Raw genomic sequence first — 15,552 nt, forward strand, 5'->3', positions numbered from 1 at the left:
GCTGCCCATGCTTACATAGTATGGGGGCTTGCTCCCCTTTCCTGGTCTAATGACCCCTCAGGAGACGCCTACTCTCTTGCTCACCTCCCCAGCTGCATGTGCTAATTCTTGCCCCAGAGCACATACTAATGACTTTGTAAGCTCAAGTTACAGATGCACCGAAGTACCTGGTGGTGCTATGACTCCGCCCTCCACTTGGGTTTTTGCTGACATTCAGTGAAATAGCCTTCCATCTCCTCCCCGCCTTGCAAAGCAAGCTTCCTGTTTTGAACTTGGTCCAGACTGGAACAGCCCTGCTACACCTGTTAACAGGCAGACACACATTTCCTCCTCTGTATTTGTGCAGCTTTTTTGTCGCCTAGCCAGATTTCCCCTCTCAGCTTACAGATCTGGAATCATAACATAAGATATTGAACCAGCAAATTAAGAAAAAAGGAAGTTCGCATTTTGGAGCTATTTGAGTGAAAACATGGCTCCTGGTTGGTTTCCCTGTGTTTTGCCACGACCACTCTGCTAACTTGCCCCCTTCTTCACAGCAGGATGGAAACGAGGAAAGGAAATCGGCTGACGCAGGAGCCAGAGTGAGACCGACGAGCCCACAAATCCAGCCTGCACCATGAACTTGTGTCCTCCTTCTACGTTTTAGGAGCCAAGGGCAGGTGAAGTTGCTGGAGAGCAATGGCTCTCTTTACTCCGTGGAAGCTGTCCTCTCAGAAGCTGGGCTTTTTTCTTGTGACTTTTGGCTTCATCTGGGGTATGATGCTCCTGCATTTTACCATCCAGCAGCGAACTCAGCCCGAGAGCAGCTCCATGCTGCGCGAGCAGATCCTGGACCTCAGCAAGAGGTACATCAAGGCGCTGGCGGAGGAAAATCGGAATGTGGTGGATGGGCCGTACGCCGGCGTCATGACAGCTTACGGTAAGCGCCTGGCTACTGGGGCTCCTGCGGCTTCTTTGTGGAGTGTGGCTTTGCCTTGAACGGACCCCAGAGCCTCGCCGCCTTGGTTTTGTCATGGATTGAGTGCATCTTTTGCCACTGTCTTTGCGGCAGTGAGTTGCACGCAGAGGGACACTTCTAGAAAGTTAAAGCCATGCCCTTGGGGAGCCTCTGAGTTCTTGTGCCCAGGGACTAACACCCAGCCCCAGGAGCAGGTGGGGGGGGGGGGGCAGAACAGTTATTAGAGCTCTTGGTTGGATTTGCAGCTAGCTCTTCTTCCCTCACCACATTTCTGGATTGCATGATCTCATCTGGGAGTATGATCAGGGAATGTAGAAAAATATTCTCATTATCTTTCCCTAAACAAAACTTAATTAAGGTGGGGTGGGGTGAGGTAAGGAGGGTGGGGAGGAATGTGAGGAGGAATGAGGACTGGGGCGGGGGGGGGGGGGGGGGGGGGGCGGGGGGCAGGGTGAGGTAAGGCGGGTGGGGAGAAACTCCAAGCCAAGTGTGTGTCTCCCTCCAGCCAGGACGTAGGACACTAGCGATTACGTGCTGGCTAATAGCTTTCCTCTTTGGCTTCTTGAGAGTTGACTGCTCTTGTTTCTTGCCCTTGTCTCTAATTGCCCTGACTTTGAAAGAAGTCTTACTGTACATGTTTTTTTGTGTTTTGGGTTTTTTTTTGTCAGGTACCTAAAACTGTCTTAGAAATGAGGTTGAGTGGGGAAAAAAAAAATACATACAGAATATTACTTATTTTTCTTTTGGCCAAGGTTATGCTTAATATAGAAAAAGTTGGAAGCTATAGACGTGCAGAAAATAAAACCCCCAAGAATAAAGAAAATCACATATAAATCTACTACTCTAGGAAATAACCATAATTAACACCTCAGTGTATACTTTCTGCTATCTTATATAGGCACACAAAAATATACGTGTATATGCAAAATACTTTAAAAAGCATGGATTCACAAATACAAAACAGAAATTGTAGATGAAATTTGGATCCTACTGTGTTGTGGGGAACCCACCTCCCAGCTCTCCTGTACTGACCAAGGACTTAATCCCTAGAAGATGGCCTGTCCTGTTGCTCACTGGCAAGTCTAGTCACTGAGTGGAGACCTTAGTGGCCTCAGGGTTTGGGACCCGGAGGTGTACTATAAAAGAGATGCAAAAAAGGGGTTGGTTGAGGTGGAAAATGGTGGTGTTCCACCTTGTGACCTGTCAGTCATGGACTCTGAAGTATATGGAGTTCATATGGTGTTTTCCAGAAAATGATCACCAGCAGTTGGAAGCTTGAGTTGAAAGGCAAGAAATCATACTTAGTTTTATGTGATTTTTGTTTGTTTGTTTTTGAAAGGATCCAGGAAATTTGGTTACTTTTAAATTTCATATATAAACTTTTGGTAAGGAGAAAATGGTTGCTTTTTTTTTTTTTTTTTTTATTTTTTTAAGAGAGGTGGGGTGGGGAGGGGAACCAAGGGGATGAACAGAGTCTTAAGCAGGCCCCGGGCCCAGAGAGGAGCCCAACACGGGGCTCGATCTCAATACCCTGAGATCGTGACCTGAGCTGAAACCAAGAGTCGGACATTTAACCGACTGAGCCACCCAGGCGCCCTGAAAATGGTTGCTTTTAACACACGATGTGGAAATTCTTTTTCAGAGCCTCCTGTTGGAATGATCACACTTGTCTGCTTTTAATCTATTCAGTTTGGCGGTGTCTATAGGCATTGGCTTTCAACATGTCTAAATAAATGTCCCCCCCTTTCTTCGATCTGATGGATTAAGAAAATGAGACTCCAATTTGAGGACCCACACTGAAAACCAAGTGGTTTTTCGGAGGGTGCGTTTGAAAATTACTCATTGACTTCAGTCTTCTGTAATATTTCTCAAATACCATAGATAAACCATCAGAAAGAATAAATGAAACTGTCACCATTAATGTCATTCATGTGCAACAAGTAAATATAACCAGTAAAATAGATGCCATTTTTAAGTTTCTGGTTCTGTATGTTCCATGTTAAATATTTTGGGAGAGAGAGGAGTAGTCTGTTAGTAATTTCCTCCTTCTGTTGATCTCAGTCTGTCAAACCTTTTCCAGGGGAAAGAAGAAACCCCACACATGGTAAACTTGTAGACTTTAAGTTTTCCTAGTTGTTTTGAGTGTTCGTATTTCCTTTTTTCTGCCGAACATCTCCTAGGCTAGGCTTCCTCGACGTTCTCGGGAGCAGTGATGCGGTATTAACTTTCAACCCTGCAGATACTATATGCTGTAGAAAGTTAGCAGAACGCCAGAGTAGTCTGTTAGAATTTTGGCCGCCACGTAGGAGTTTGGAGCTCAGAGGAACTACAGAACTGGGTTCCAGCTTCCTCCTTTCACAGGTGAACCTTAGCAAAGTCATTCTTCTTTTTCTCAAAAACAGCAAAGAAACAACCCAACAGGTCCCATCGGCAGATGTAACACACGCTGCTGCGTTTCTCTTGCATCTCATCGACTCAGCATGTCAATCAAAGTGCTCTTTGGGGCTGAGTCTGTGGAATTTAATTGGACTGTGCATATGTGCTCGACGCACTGGGACCATCATGTGGCGAAATCCCACTAAAACAGGGTTTGTCACGTCGGCACTCTTGGCATTTGGGGCTAGATAAATCTTTGTTGTGGGGACTGTTCATGCACTGTAGGATGCTGAGCAACATCTCTGGCGCCTGTACCCCTAGATGCCAGTAGCAGCCCCCTAGTTGTGACCATCAAAAATGTGTCCAGACATGGGGGGTGGGGTGCAAAATTGCCTCCCCTCCACCTTGGAGGACTGCCACACTAAGAGTGAAACCGAAAACACAAAGAGCGTCTTGTTAGGGATGTTCCCAAGCAGGTTGCTAGTTTTTGTTATTAAAAATTTGTCAGCCTGGCCTCCATTTCTCAGTTTTTGGCACCAGCGACTGGAATTGAGCAAGATGATGTGGTCCAGGGCCAGTCATGGGAAGCTGGAGAGCCTTTCTGATGGTATGTGCTTCCCCTGGAGTCGATCAATACCAGGGGTGGGCATGTCAACAGCCAGGTAGCTCTGGTGGTTGATGTCAGGAGATGCAAAGACCACAGGATATTCAGTGGTTTAGCTGGGCTGGCACAGTGGGGATGAAGGTGCTTGAGCCAGTGGTTTGCAATCTCTTTTTTTCTGTCACAGCCAGCCCATGTACAGAGCCTGCCTAGATGCCTGCCCTGAGAGAGCGAAGAGCTGATCCCGGATGGCTGGGATCTGTGTCTGCTCTGAGTCAATCCCATTATTAGACCAAAAAAGAGAGAGAGAGAAAACACCTTCTTTCTCCCATCCCCATTTGGCATAATCAGAGCCTCTTAGGATGCTATAATAAGTGTGTCTTCAGTAGCTGGGGCAGGTATTTGAAGAATCCTAGTAGCTGACTTCAGATTATTACTGATTTTTTAGAATCCCTGACATGAGATCCTAGAGCAGAAGAGTTCAGCAAACTGTGACCTGTGGGTCAAATTTGAACCTCTGTCAGGTTGCATAAATAAACATTGATTGAAACAGAACCACTCCCATTTGTTCATAACAACTGGAATAACAGAAGCATGGTAAAACCAGGATTGTAGAGGACATCTAAAGCACGCTGATTCCATCTTTTGGTAGTCCCCATAATTCAGTCTAAAATACTCATCAGTCAGGTTGTGTCTCTCCTTGACTCAACAATTCCGCGGGACTCCCATGGTCTAAGGCCTGGGCAGCAAGCTCGCCTTGGCTGAGCCTCCTTTTTTTAGAGGTAAAGTGTTTGGAACCCTCCTCACCCCTTTGTTTGTTGTCTGTGGCTATTTTTGCACTATAATGGCGAGAACTGAGTAGTTGCCACAGGGACTTAGCCCCAAATGTTTACTGTCTGGTCCTTCATCAATCCCTGCTCTATCCATAGGGCACTCTCAATGGGATTTTGCTTGGTGTCCTAAGACTCTTTCACCTCTACATTTGAATCCACCTTAAGGCATCTTCATATAAGGTATACATCCAAATGTTGTGTTTCTCTGTCCTCTGGAAATGCTTTTTTTTTTTTTTTAAATATTTATTTATTTGACAGAGAGAGCACAAGCAGGGGGAGTGGCAGGCAGAGGGAGAGGGAGAAGCAGACTCCCCGCTGAGCAAGGAGCCTGATGCAGGACTCGATCCCAGGATGCTGGGATCATGACCTGAGCCAAAGGTGGGTGCTTAACCAACTGAGCCACCCAGGCGTCCCTGGAAATGCTTCTTCTGAGTGGCAGGTCAGGAGGCTAGCGGTTAAGAGCATGGGCTTTGGATGCAGCCAGAGTGGCCCAGGCCCTCGGGACGGCACACTACTTGTAGAGTGGGTATGAGCTCCTCTCTCACCATGTGATTACAAGGTGTGAGTGAGGTGCTGCGTGTCAGGTGTTGCTGGTTGGAGTCAGTGGTTAATCGTCTCAGTCGTTAAGCGTCTGCCTTCGGCTCAGGTCATGATCCCAGGGTCCTGGGATCGAGCCCTGCATTGGGCTCCCTGCTCCACGGGAAGCCTGCTTCTCCCTCTCCCACTCCCCCTGCTTGTGTTCCCGCTCTCACAGTGTCTTTCTCTGTCAAATAAATAAAATCTTTAAAAAAAAAAAACAAAACAAAAACCGTCGTAGAGGTTGCACACAGTAATCTCCACCCCCCATTCTATTTCTGCTGATTTGAAAAGAGATTTCTGAACTTCTTTTGGGATTTAGTAATTCAGAAGTAGTGCCTGGATGATGTCCCAGGCGGCCTGTGTGGAACAGTCGGAGCATTCATTTGTGGAGTATGGAGGGCATTTCTGCGCACCCCTCCGCTGCGCCGGAGAGGGGGAGAGGGGCATGTAGAGCCGGGGCCTTCTGCAGCGCGGCCTCCACCACTTCTCCCTGGGCCGCGCCACAGGGCCCTGCCCGTCAGTGACTGCACAGGAATTGTGTCATGAGTGCTGTCACTCAACCCTTGTCAATGCCGTTCTTGTTTCTGAGGTGAATTCATCTCTGTCTCTGATGGCCTGACCCAAATTCTGATTGCCTCTTATCTCTGACACCGGCCCCATCTGCTTGTGCTCTCTGGGCAGTGAGAGATGGCCTCCCTTCATGGCCCAGCCACACCTTATGAACTGCAACCTTTCTTGCCTGTTCGCTGCTCTTCGCTGTTTCGGATGCTGGGACGCGGCTCAGGCTGAAGCAGCTGTAGGCCTTCAGCTTTTCGGCCACCGCTTCCCTGCCTGTATCCTGTTTCCCTTCTGCCAGGTTTCCCTCTTGACCTCCTACTCTGCCTCACCTCCTGTGTTCGTCCTGCTTCCCTGGACTTCGTGAGCCTCAGTTGTCCCCTTGACTGGCTGTTACCCCTCAAGCCTGGCGCTCTGCACAAGTCTGTGCGCTTTGCGGGTATATGGCAGCGCGGTCTAGGCTTTGTGCATACGGCCAGAAAAAGGCGGACGGGGGTCCCTGCTCTCATGGAGGCCATGTTCATTTTGGAGGGAAGAAATACTAAACGAGACGACATCAGACAGTAATTCCAGAAAGAAAAGTGAGGTAGGGATATGTGATTTTTTTAAAAAAGTACATGAGGCGCTACTTGGAATGAGAAGGTCAAAGAAAGCCTCTCTTAGGAGGTGTCTCGTAGCCCTTCTGACGCCAAGGAGCTGTGGGTGGGGTGGGAGGAGGCCAAGCAGGCCAGGCAGAAGGCAGGGTGTGTGCCCCAGGCCTGCATGTGCACTCTAAGGGCAGAACAGAGGTTGCTGCAAGTGAACAGCGTGAACAAGGAGCAGTGTGGATGGTGGGCAGTGCATGCAGTGGCCCTTTGGGCTCTGGATCTCAGTGTGATGGCAGGGGCAGAGAGGTGCAGGGGGGTTGATGTTCTTGTGAGTGAGCTTTGCCTGCCCCTGCCGGGGGCCTTGGCCCCTCCCTATTATCCCTCCCCCATCCCCCCACTTAACTCCTAGGCTCGGAAGAGAGGTAAAGAGGAAGAAGTTCCTCCTGTTTCCTTAAGGAGGTGGGGCTTGTGTCCTCTAGGCCCTAGAGAAGAAGGTAGGGTTTTGGTTGCTGGTCAAGGGCCAATGCGTTGGGCTTCACGTGGCCCTTGTTGGCCTGGGGATGCCCATCCCTAAGACGTTAACATCATTTAGGGTTCTGCGCATAGGCCAAAGTGACACCCCCACCGTGATGCTGGTATGGCGGCCTGAGGTAGCTCCTGGTCTGTGTTGCAGACCTAGGTAACGTCTGGAGAGTCAGAGGAGCTTTTACGAGTGTTTTGTTCCACCCCTGCTATGAAAAAGAAGACAAAAAATACTTAGGTTGGATTTCACTGGAGATTAAAAAAAAAAAAGCCTATGAATGGTTTTTTAAAAATTTTATTTGTTTTTTTTTTTTTTTTTTTTTTGCCTCTGTTCCTACAAATATGATCAAGGGACTGTTTTCTTGGAGGGCTGGGGTGATGTGGGGAACCACCATTGCCAAAGCAGCAGCTCTCTACCCTTATGGGAAACACACTGCTTTGGAGCAACCCTGGTAGGAATAAAAGCGCTGGGCTGTTTGGTGTGTCTGAGGAGGCCGTGGTTCCTCTAGGGGGAGGTGGCTGGTGTGATTAAAGAAAGGCCTTACTGCTTTAGAAAGTTGGCAACCTAAAACAGGCCTCTCCGGGCTTGGGGCTCTTCCAGGGATGTGTGGTGGCAGTCCCCCCCCCGCCTGGCACCCCCGGCAGAGCCAGGCCGAGCTCCCAAGCACGCCCAGTGCGGCCGCACGTCTGAAGAGGGCCTCGGGGGTGCCGTAGACAGGAGAACGGTCAGACAGTGTGTCTCTGGGCAGGGATTGGAGCCGCCTCTTCTGCTCCTCTCGTCCACGAGACCTGTCCTTTCCTGCCTTGTTGTTGCTTCAAGTCCTGGCTTGAGGAGAGAACGTGCATGAGGGGGTGTGACTCCTGGGCTCAGAGTATCAAGTGGGGTTGCTCACCTCAGTCTGTCAGAATGGCCTGGGCAGACCTCACGCCACCGTGGCCGCCCTCAGGAACCGTTGACCCTTCCTGGGTCTGTCTGGGTACCGCAGCTGTCTTCTGGGACCAGCGGCGGGGGGTAGCTGAGCATCCGCCTGTCCCCAAGTCTCCACCTCTGCTCTTCCTCCCACCCGCATGCCCCCTCTCCCCATAGCTCTCGCCGCCTCTCCTTCCATCCTCTTTCAGGATTTCATTCTCAGTCTTACAACACTTCTTTTTTTAAGACTTTACTTATCTATTTGACAGAGAGAGACACAGAGAGGGAACACAAGCAGGGGGAGTGGGAGAGGGAGAAGCAGGCTTCCCGCGGAGCAGGGAGCCCGACGCGGGATTCGATCCCAGGACCCTGGGATCATGACCTGAGCCGAAGGCAGACGCTTAACGACTGAGCCACCCAGGCGCCCCTCAGTCTTACAACACTTAAACCACTTATTTTCGTAACACCTAAACCATCTGTCGTTGCATATTTATTGGCTCTGTTGATCGTCTCTCTCCCCCGCGGAGCATGTGAGCCACCAAAGAGCAGGGATTTTTGCCTCTCTTGTTCTCCGCTGTACCCCAGGGCTCAGCACGTGCCTGGCACTTAGTAGGAGGCAGGAGTGATCAGCAGCAGCCCCTTTGCCCTGACTCTGCCTGTGTGGGACAGTTACAGCTGGGGCTAATTGGAAAGTAAAGTTTCTAGTGCGACTGGAAAGGAGAAGAGATTCCCCATGGACTACAGGTCCAGGTGGCTCCGGATAGCTGTTGTGCTCCTGATTCTGACACAGGAACCAGTGTTTATTCTGGATGGTCGTTAGAGAACGTTTCTGTGTGGCTGTAGGGTTCCTTACTAGGCGTGTGACCTTGGGCAGGTGACTGATGTTTTAAAAGCCCGCCTCCTCTTTTGTAAAATACAGGATATAATAGTATCCTTCACCTCATAGGCTTGTTGTAAGGCTTACATGTTACACAGTTTATTTAGGCACCTAGATGAGGGAAATGCGGTCATTGTTGGGAGTTATCACTAACCGTGGCCGACGTGTACCTGCATCTTTTACTCCACCAAAATTTTTCGCCTGAAGTGGACGTTTGAACATTGGGCTTCAGGAACCTGCTTATGTAGCTGTGTTCCACATTTACAGGGGATAAGACATGAGAGGAAGTAAGCTCTCCTCCAGAGGGAGGGAGGCAGGCTAGCCACTACCCTCCGGGACAAGGACAGGCAAGGCTTGTCCACCAGAATCACCAGGCCTGCCTTGACGGCACCTGTGCTGGGCCCTGCGCTGGCCAGGGTTGAGAACTGCTGCCCTGGTCCCCAGAGAGATGCTGTCCGGCTCTTCGCTGGGTCCCTTTCTAAAAGTGTGTTGGCTCTGCAGAGTGACTTTGGCATTTAAGAAACAGGAGAGGTGATTGTCATTGCCCGGTTCCAAAGAGAAGGCTTTCCTTTGTGGGCTGGGAGCTGAGCTGGACTGGGTGAGCTCACGTGGTCTTGGAAGGAGGGCAGTGCTAGCGGGTACTGTTTCTGGTACAGGTGGTAAGCAGGAAGGAGGAGTGTGCAGTGGCTGTCCTTCCTGACGGGGTGGGGGGGTGTGGGTGCGGGAGTCAGGTCGGGACCCCGTGTGACGGTGGGCTCGACCACTCAGAGCCCGAATCCATTTCTATTCTGCAAGAAGGACTACAATGCTGGACTCCTATTCCGTGCAGCTGGCTGGGTGTCAGGAAAATGAGAGAACAGCCCAAGAGCTCCGTGCTGGATATTTACAGATTCCATAATGCACTTGGTATCATCAACAGGCCAAGATGCGATTTTTTTCTCACATTCTGCTGCCTCGAAAATGCTAGAGACACCCCCTATAGCACCTCAGGAATAACATTTGCTTCTGGAACACACTGGAGTCAAAGCTGAAGTCTGCCCTTGCAGCCTAACCCAGGAGAGAACAATAGTCAGTGATACTGAGCATCTGAGCTGCCCTGTCTCTTTGAGGTGGTGGTTTAGTGCCCTTTGTGACATGGTGTGGCTGCCTGTGACAGCTGCAGCGCGAGAGCACGTCTGCGACTTTAGGTGGTTTTAAGAATTCAAATGCGGGAAGGCAGTGAGGGTCAGTCACTGAGCTGTGTCTGGGCCGGGGGTTGTCTCCTTACCTGCCATCAGGTACTTGGGGCCAGTATCTTGGGGAGGGTGGAATTCACTGCACTGGATGTACATTCAAATAGCATTTAAGCCTCCCTGATTGTCAGAGTACTGTGAATATAGAAAATGGAGAGCATGTAGACTGTAAGGCAGTGAAAAACCTTGGCCTCTCTCAGTCCTTGACCCTGGGCAGGCTTGCTTTCTCTCCTCACGTGACAGAAAAGAAGTTCATTTTCAACGGAAGCAGCTGTGTGAGTCACCATTTCCAAACTACTTAGCACAAGACAGAAGGTGCTGTCAGTACAACACGCAAGGGCAAGGATGATGCCACGCCCATTTTTGTACTCTTAGAAAGAATAAAAAGTAAAATACTCCCTATCCCCAAACCCAGATAAATTTTGATTTCCCTCCAGTCCTTTTTTAAAATGCAGATACGTGCACGTGTCATTTAAAAAAATTGGAATATTTCATATACAGCTTTTTAAACTCTTCTTTGTTGTATTTCCTCATGCCATTAGATATTTTTAATGTCCATACGCTTTTTTTTTTTCCAAACCATCCATTCAATAAATAATCAGTGAGCTCCCGACAACGCCCGGTGGTGATAAACAGAGATGACAAGACACCTGCTCTGCCCTCCCTGAGTTCCAATCTAGTGATTTATTCTGTCTTATGAATGGATGGACATATGTAATTTAATCTTTTGTTGGGCATTTGGGTAGTGTCCAGTTCTTATCTATAATAAATAGCACTACAGTGTCCTTGTACATAACGAATGGACTGGCTTTTGCTTATTACTCTAACTATATTGTCTTTCTGTGGAGAGGTCACTGTGAAATTAAAAATATATAACGGATGAAACTTGACATTCTGGCAGTCAGTGGAAAGGAGAGGTTGGGGCTAATTCTTTTTTCATTAACACCTTCCTTTCTCATTAGCGCCCTGTCTTTGCTGGTTTCTCCCAAGCAGCACGTGAAGCTGCTGCTTGTTGGCGCTCTGCCTCTGGGGGCAGCCGCAGTGAAGAGGGACTTGGATTAGGAGCAAGCCCAGATGCAAATAATTTTTTTTTTTGCTGTTCAGATACACGTCCTTGCTCATTGCACGGTTGGTTCTGTGCCAGCGAATCATGCTGGCCACACCTTCAATGTAGCCCAAGGTGGCTGTGCCCCGAGTCCTTGACTCGTGGGCTCTACAGATTCTGATGGAGTGCTTTGAGGACAAAGCCTGGTGAAGGTTGGCCTGGAGGACGGCAGGCTGGATAACCACTGCTTTGAAAGCATGTCCCAGGGGAACAGGGTGGGCTAGCATAGGCCCCAAGTGCCGCCTTTCTGGATCATTCCTCAAATACTGATTGCCTGGATAATGTGGGCAATCGGGGTTTGCTGCCCTGTGTCACAGCTTTAACCGATAGACCTATAAGCTGATAGACTTTTTCTACCAGCAGGATCCCCCTTTGTCCTGAAATCCTGTCTCTCTGGGCTCCAGCTCTGGAGGCACATCTAGCTGGCAGTGAAATCGCCTTGGCTGTCCTGCTGAAGAATGTGGCAGCATCTTCCAGCCCCTGCTCACCCCCTGGAGGCATGCTTTCTGGAAATGAAAACTCACAGAGGCTGTCAGGGCACCTGTTCTGAGATTTTTTCGATCTCGCCCTTGATCATAGCACTTCTAGTATGATAGAAAGCAAAGCTAACTTCCCCCTGAAGGACATTTTAAATGTTTTCAATTGCTTTGATCTCATCTTCGTCGTGTACAGTAAGTTTTAGGAATACAGAATTGCGGTAGTGATGCTGGGATTAAATTTTTATGGCTAAGACTTTGAAGCACAAACAAAATTTTAAAAGCCTGTTAGTAATTGAAAATTGTAATCTTGCTGAGGATACATTTTACTGCTATAATAACTGTAAAACACAGTGATAAATTTAAAAATGTTATGCTAGAATTTGAAGGAATATTTTTGCCCTAATTTCTTTATTAAGCTCTATAGAAATTATCCTTGGGTGTGCAGCCTTATTGGATAAATGGATTATCATTAAGACTAAACACAAAAATGTTCTGGTATTTAAAATTGCAATAAAACAGTTTTTGCTGGTTTAACTGTAAAATGCAAAGGTGAGAGAGAATTTCATCACCTAGAAAGGTATGATTTCCTTAGCCTTATTGGCAGGAAGACTATAGTCCATTTATTTGTTGGTTCATTATTCATCTGTTTGCTGACGTAACACGCACGTAACTGAGTACTGTAGTGTGCCAGTTGGTAAAGACACACAGATGGGCTCGACATCATCTTTGCCCTTGTGTACTGTATTGACATTATTTTTTATCTTGTGTCAAACTGTCTTGAAATAGTGACTCAAACAGCTGCTTGTTGAAGATGAACTTCTTTTCTTTCATACTGGAAGAGAAAATATGTCTATCCAGGTGAAGTGCCTAGAGAGTCCAGGGTTTTTGATTGCTTTATATTCCATTTTCATTTTGAGGCAGAAAGTAGGGAAATGCGGACTCTTCGTTATTTTTAGTGTGGGAGTTGCCCAAAGAACAGTGACATCAGTGAGTCTTGAGGATGGTTGGGATATGATTTAACAAAAGCACGTGGCAGAAGCGCAGAGGTTAATCCCCGATAAGCATGCTCAGAAGCAGCAGGTCGGAGATGCCTGCTGGCTGGCAGGTCCATAGAGGTTCTTCAGAGGCAGTATGGTGCGGTAGGTAAGAGCCATTGGGTCTGGAACCAGCCTGTCTGAGATGGAACCCTTGATCTGCAGTCACCCAGGGCAGATTACTTCACCTCTCTGTGCTGTGGTTTCTCATCTATAAAATGGAGATGGGAACAGTAATATGTTCCTCATACTGTCTTGGCAGGACCCCATGAAGTAACCTGTGAGAGGTGCTGAGGACAGCAGCTGACACATGGAGCTCAGTCGGTGGCAGTGGTGGTGGGGGTTCGGAGCATAGTTGGGATAGTGAACATCAGCATCCTTCTCATCATCGTGACTTCCCAGAGTTGCACCATGTCACATAGTCACAGAGGTCACCCTCCAGTAGGTGATGTCAGCAAGAGATAGTAGGTCACCCTTATCAGTGACTGTATTTTAGGAATCAAGGAAGACTGCCTTCTTGTTTTTTGACATTTTTTTTTTTTAGTGTAGTTGACACACAATGTTACATTAGTTTCAGGTGTGTGACTTAGTGATTTGACATTATGCTGTGTTCCTCACTAGTGTAATTACCATCTGTCTCGTTACATCACTATTACAATGTTGTTGACTGTATTCCTTATGCTGCGCCATTTACTCCTGTGACTTACTCATTCCATACCTGCAAGCCTCTGTGTCCCACTCCCCTTCACGCATGGTGCTCATCCCCCACACCCTCCTCTGTGGCAGGTGTCTGTTCTCTGTATGTGTAGGTCTGATTCCGCTTTTTGTTTTTGTTTGGTTTTTTTTTTTTTTAATAAGGTATTTGTCCTTCCCAGTCTTACTTTTTCACTTAGCATAATACTCCCTAGGTCTACCCATGTTGTCTCAAATGGTATGATCTCATCTTTCCTTATGGCTGTGTAGTATTCCTTTGTGTACACCACATTTTTCTTCTCCATTTGTCTGTTAATGGGCACTTAGATTGCTTCCATAATTTGGCTATTGTAGATAATGCCACAATAAATAGAGGGGTGTGAATATCTTTTTGAATTAGTGTTTTCCCATTCTTTGGGTCAATACCCAGTAGCAGTATGCTGGATTATTATTGGTATTTCTATTTTTAATTTTTTGAGGAACCCATTTTCCAGAGTGGCTGTAACCATTTGTATTAACCATCAACAGTGCATGAGGGTTCCCCTTTCTCCACATCCTCACCAACACTTGTTTGTTCTTATGTTGTTGATTTTAGCCGTTCTGACAACTGTGAGGTGATGATGTCTCATGGTACTTTTGATTTGCCTTTCGCTGATGATGAGGATGGTTGAGCATCTTTTCATGTGTCTGTCGGCCATCTGGATGTCTTCTTTGGAGAAATGTCTATTCGTGTCTTCTGCCCATTTTTTTAATTGGATTATTTGGTTTTGGGGGTATGTTACCAAAGTTCTTTGTTTGGGAGATCAACCCCTCATCGGATATACCATTTGCCAATATCTTCTCCCGTTCAGTAGGTCATCTTTTTGTTTTGTTGATGGTTTCCTTCACTGTGCAAAACCTTTTTATTTTGAGGTAGTCCCTATAGTTCATTTTTGCTTTTGTTTTCCTTCCCTCAGGAGACATAACTAGAAAAATGTTGTTATGGCCAATGTCAGAGAAATTAATACCTGTGCTCTCTTCTAGAGTTTTTATGATTTCAGGCCTCACATTTAGGTCTTTAATTCATTTTGAGTTTATTTTTGTGTATGGTGTAAGAAAGTGGTCTAGTTTCATCCTTTTCCATGTAGCTGTCGAGTTGTCCCTACACCATTTGTTGAAGAGCCTTTTCCCCATTCCATATTCTTGCCTTCTTTGTCATAGACTAGTGGACCATGCAGCTGTGGGTTTAGTTCTGGGTTCTGTATTCTGTTCCATTGATCTATGTGCCTGTTTGTGTGCCTGTGCCATACTGTTTTGGTTACTACAGCTTTATAGTATATCCTGAAATCTGGAATTGTGATACCTCCAGGTTTGGCCTTCTTTCTCAAGATTGCTTTGGCTATTCAGAGTCTTTTGTGGTTCCATACAGATTTTAGGATGATTCGTTCTAGTCCTGTGAAAAATATTGTTGGTGTTTGATAGAGATTGCGTTAAATCTGTAGATTGCTTTGGGCAGAATAGACATTTCAACAATATTCTTCCAATCCATGAGCAGGGAATATACTATCTTTCCATTTGTTTGTGTCATCTTAAGGTTGATGTGACAGTTCTGTATTCTACCTAGGGTGTACCCCACCAGTGACTGTCGCCGATAACTATGGGTTGGGGGGCTCTGTCCCATAGTCCTCTTGCCCTTTAACAGAAAGACAAGAAGTTGCAGAAGGTTACCAGCCCTTGAGAGACCATCAGCCCGGGCTGGGCCTCTGTCAGCTCCTGTAGGGAGAAGGGCTGATTCCTTCATTTTACTTCGCATATATTCGTAGCAGTGCCTCCAGTACCTTAGCGAATGGAGATCACACAGAATGCAAGTTCAGTAGCTGTTCTCACACTTCACCTGCACAAAGGGGCAGTGAGGAAGAAAGGGCTGGGAGCATATGCCTAACTCGGTGGCTCTCAAATTGGGGCATTGTGCCCCTCTCCCCCCAGGGGCATTGGCAATGTCTGGAAGCGTTTTTGGTTGTCACATAGAGGGACTGCTACTGTCATTCAGTCGCCGGAGGCCAGGGGTGCTGCCCAACACCCTTCAGTGCACGGGACATCCCTCAACAGCAACGAATTGTCTGACCCAAAGCGTCAATAGGGTCAAAGCTGAGAAAGCCTGATTTAAACCATCCTAGGGGTCCAGGGCTTCTGTGTCTAGCTCATCTCAATCGCTGGTAATAGTTAAATGCC

At 47.5% G+C, this 15,552-nt stretch overlaps 1 protein-coding gene across 4 annotated transcripts in view; it reads left to right on the forward strand.

Annotated features, from left to right (window-relative positions):
- The window catches only part of MGAT5 (alpha-1,6-mannosylglycoprotein 6-beta-N-acetylglucosaminyltransferase), a 326,381-nt gene that overhangs the window by 117,064 nt on the left and 193,765 nt on the right, over positions 1–15,552 (forward strand). For 2 of the 4 annotated variants that reach the window (XM_027589390.2, XM_027589393.2), the window contains one exon: positions 537–919. In XM_027589390.2, the coding sequence (XP_027445191.1) occupies positions 679–919 (241 nt within the window). In that variant the 5' untranslated portion in view covers positions 537–678. The remainder of the gene's footprint in view (positions 1–536; positions 920–15,552) is intronic. The other 2 variants (XM_027589391.2, XM_027589392.2) reach the window with 1 other exon arrangement.

Source organism: Zalophus californianus, chromosome 3 (assembly GCF_009762305.2).
Source record: "Zalophus californianus isolate mZalCal1 chromosome 3, mZalCal1.pri.v2, whole genome shotgun sequence".
In the NCBI taxonomy this organism is placed as follows: domain Eukaryota; kingdom Metazoa; phylum Chordata; class Mammalia; order Carnivora; family Otariidae; genus Zalophus; species Zalophus californianus.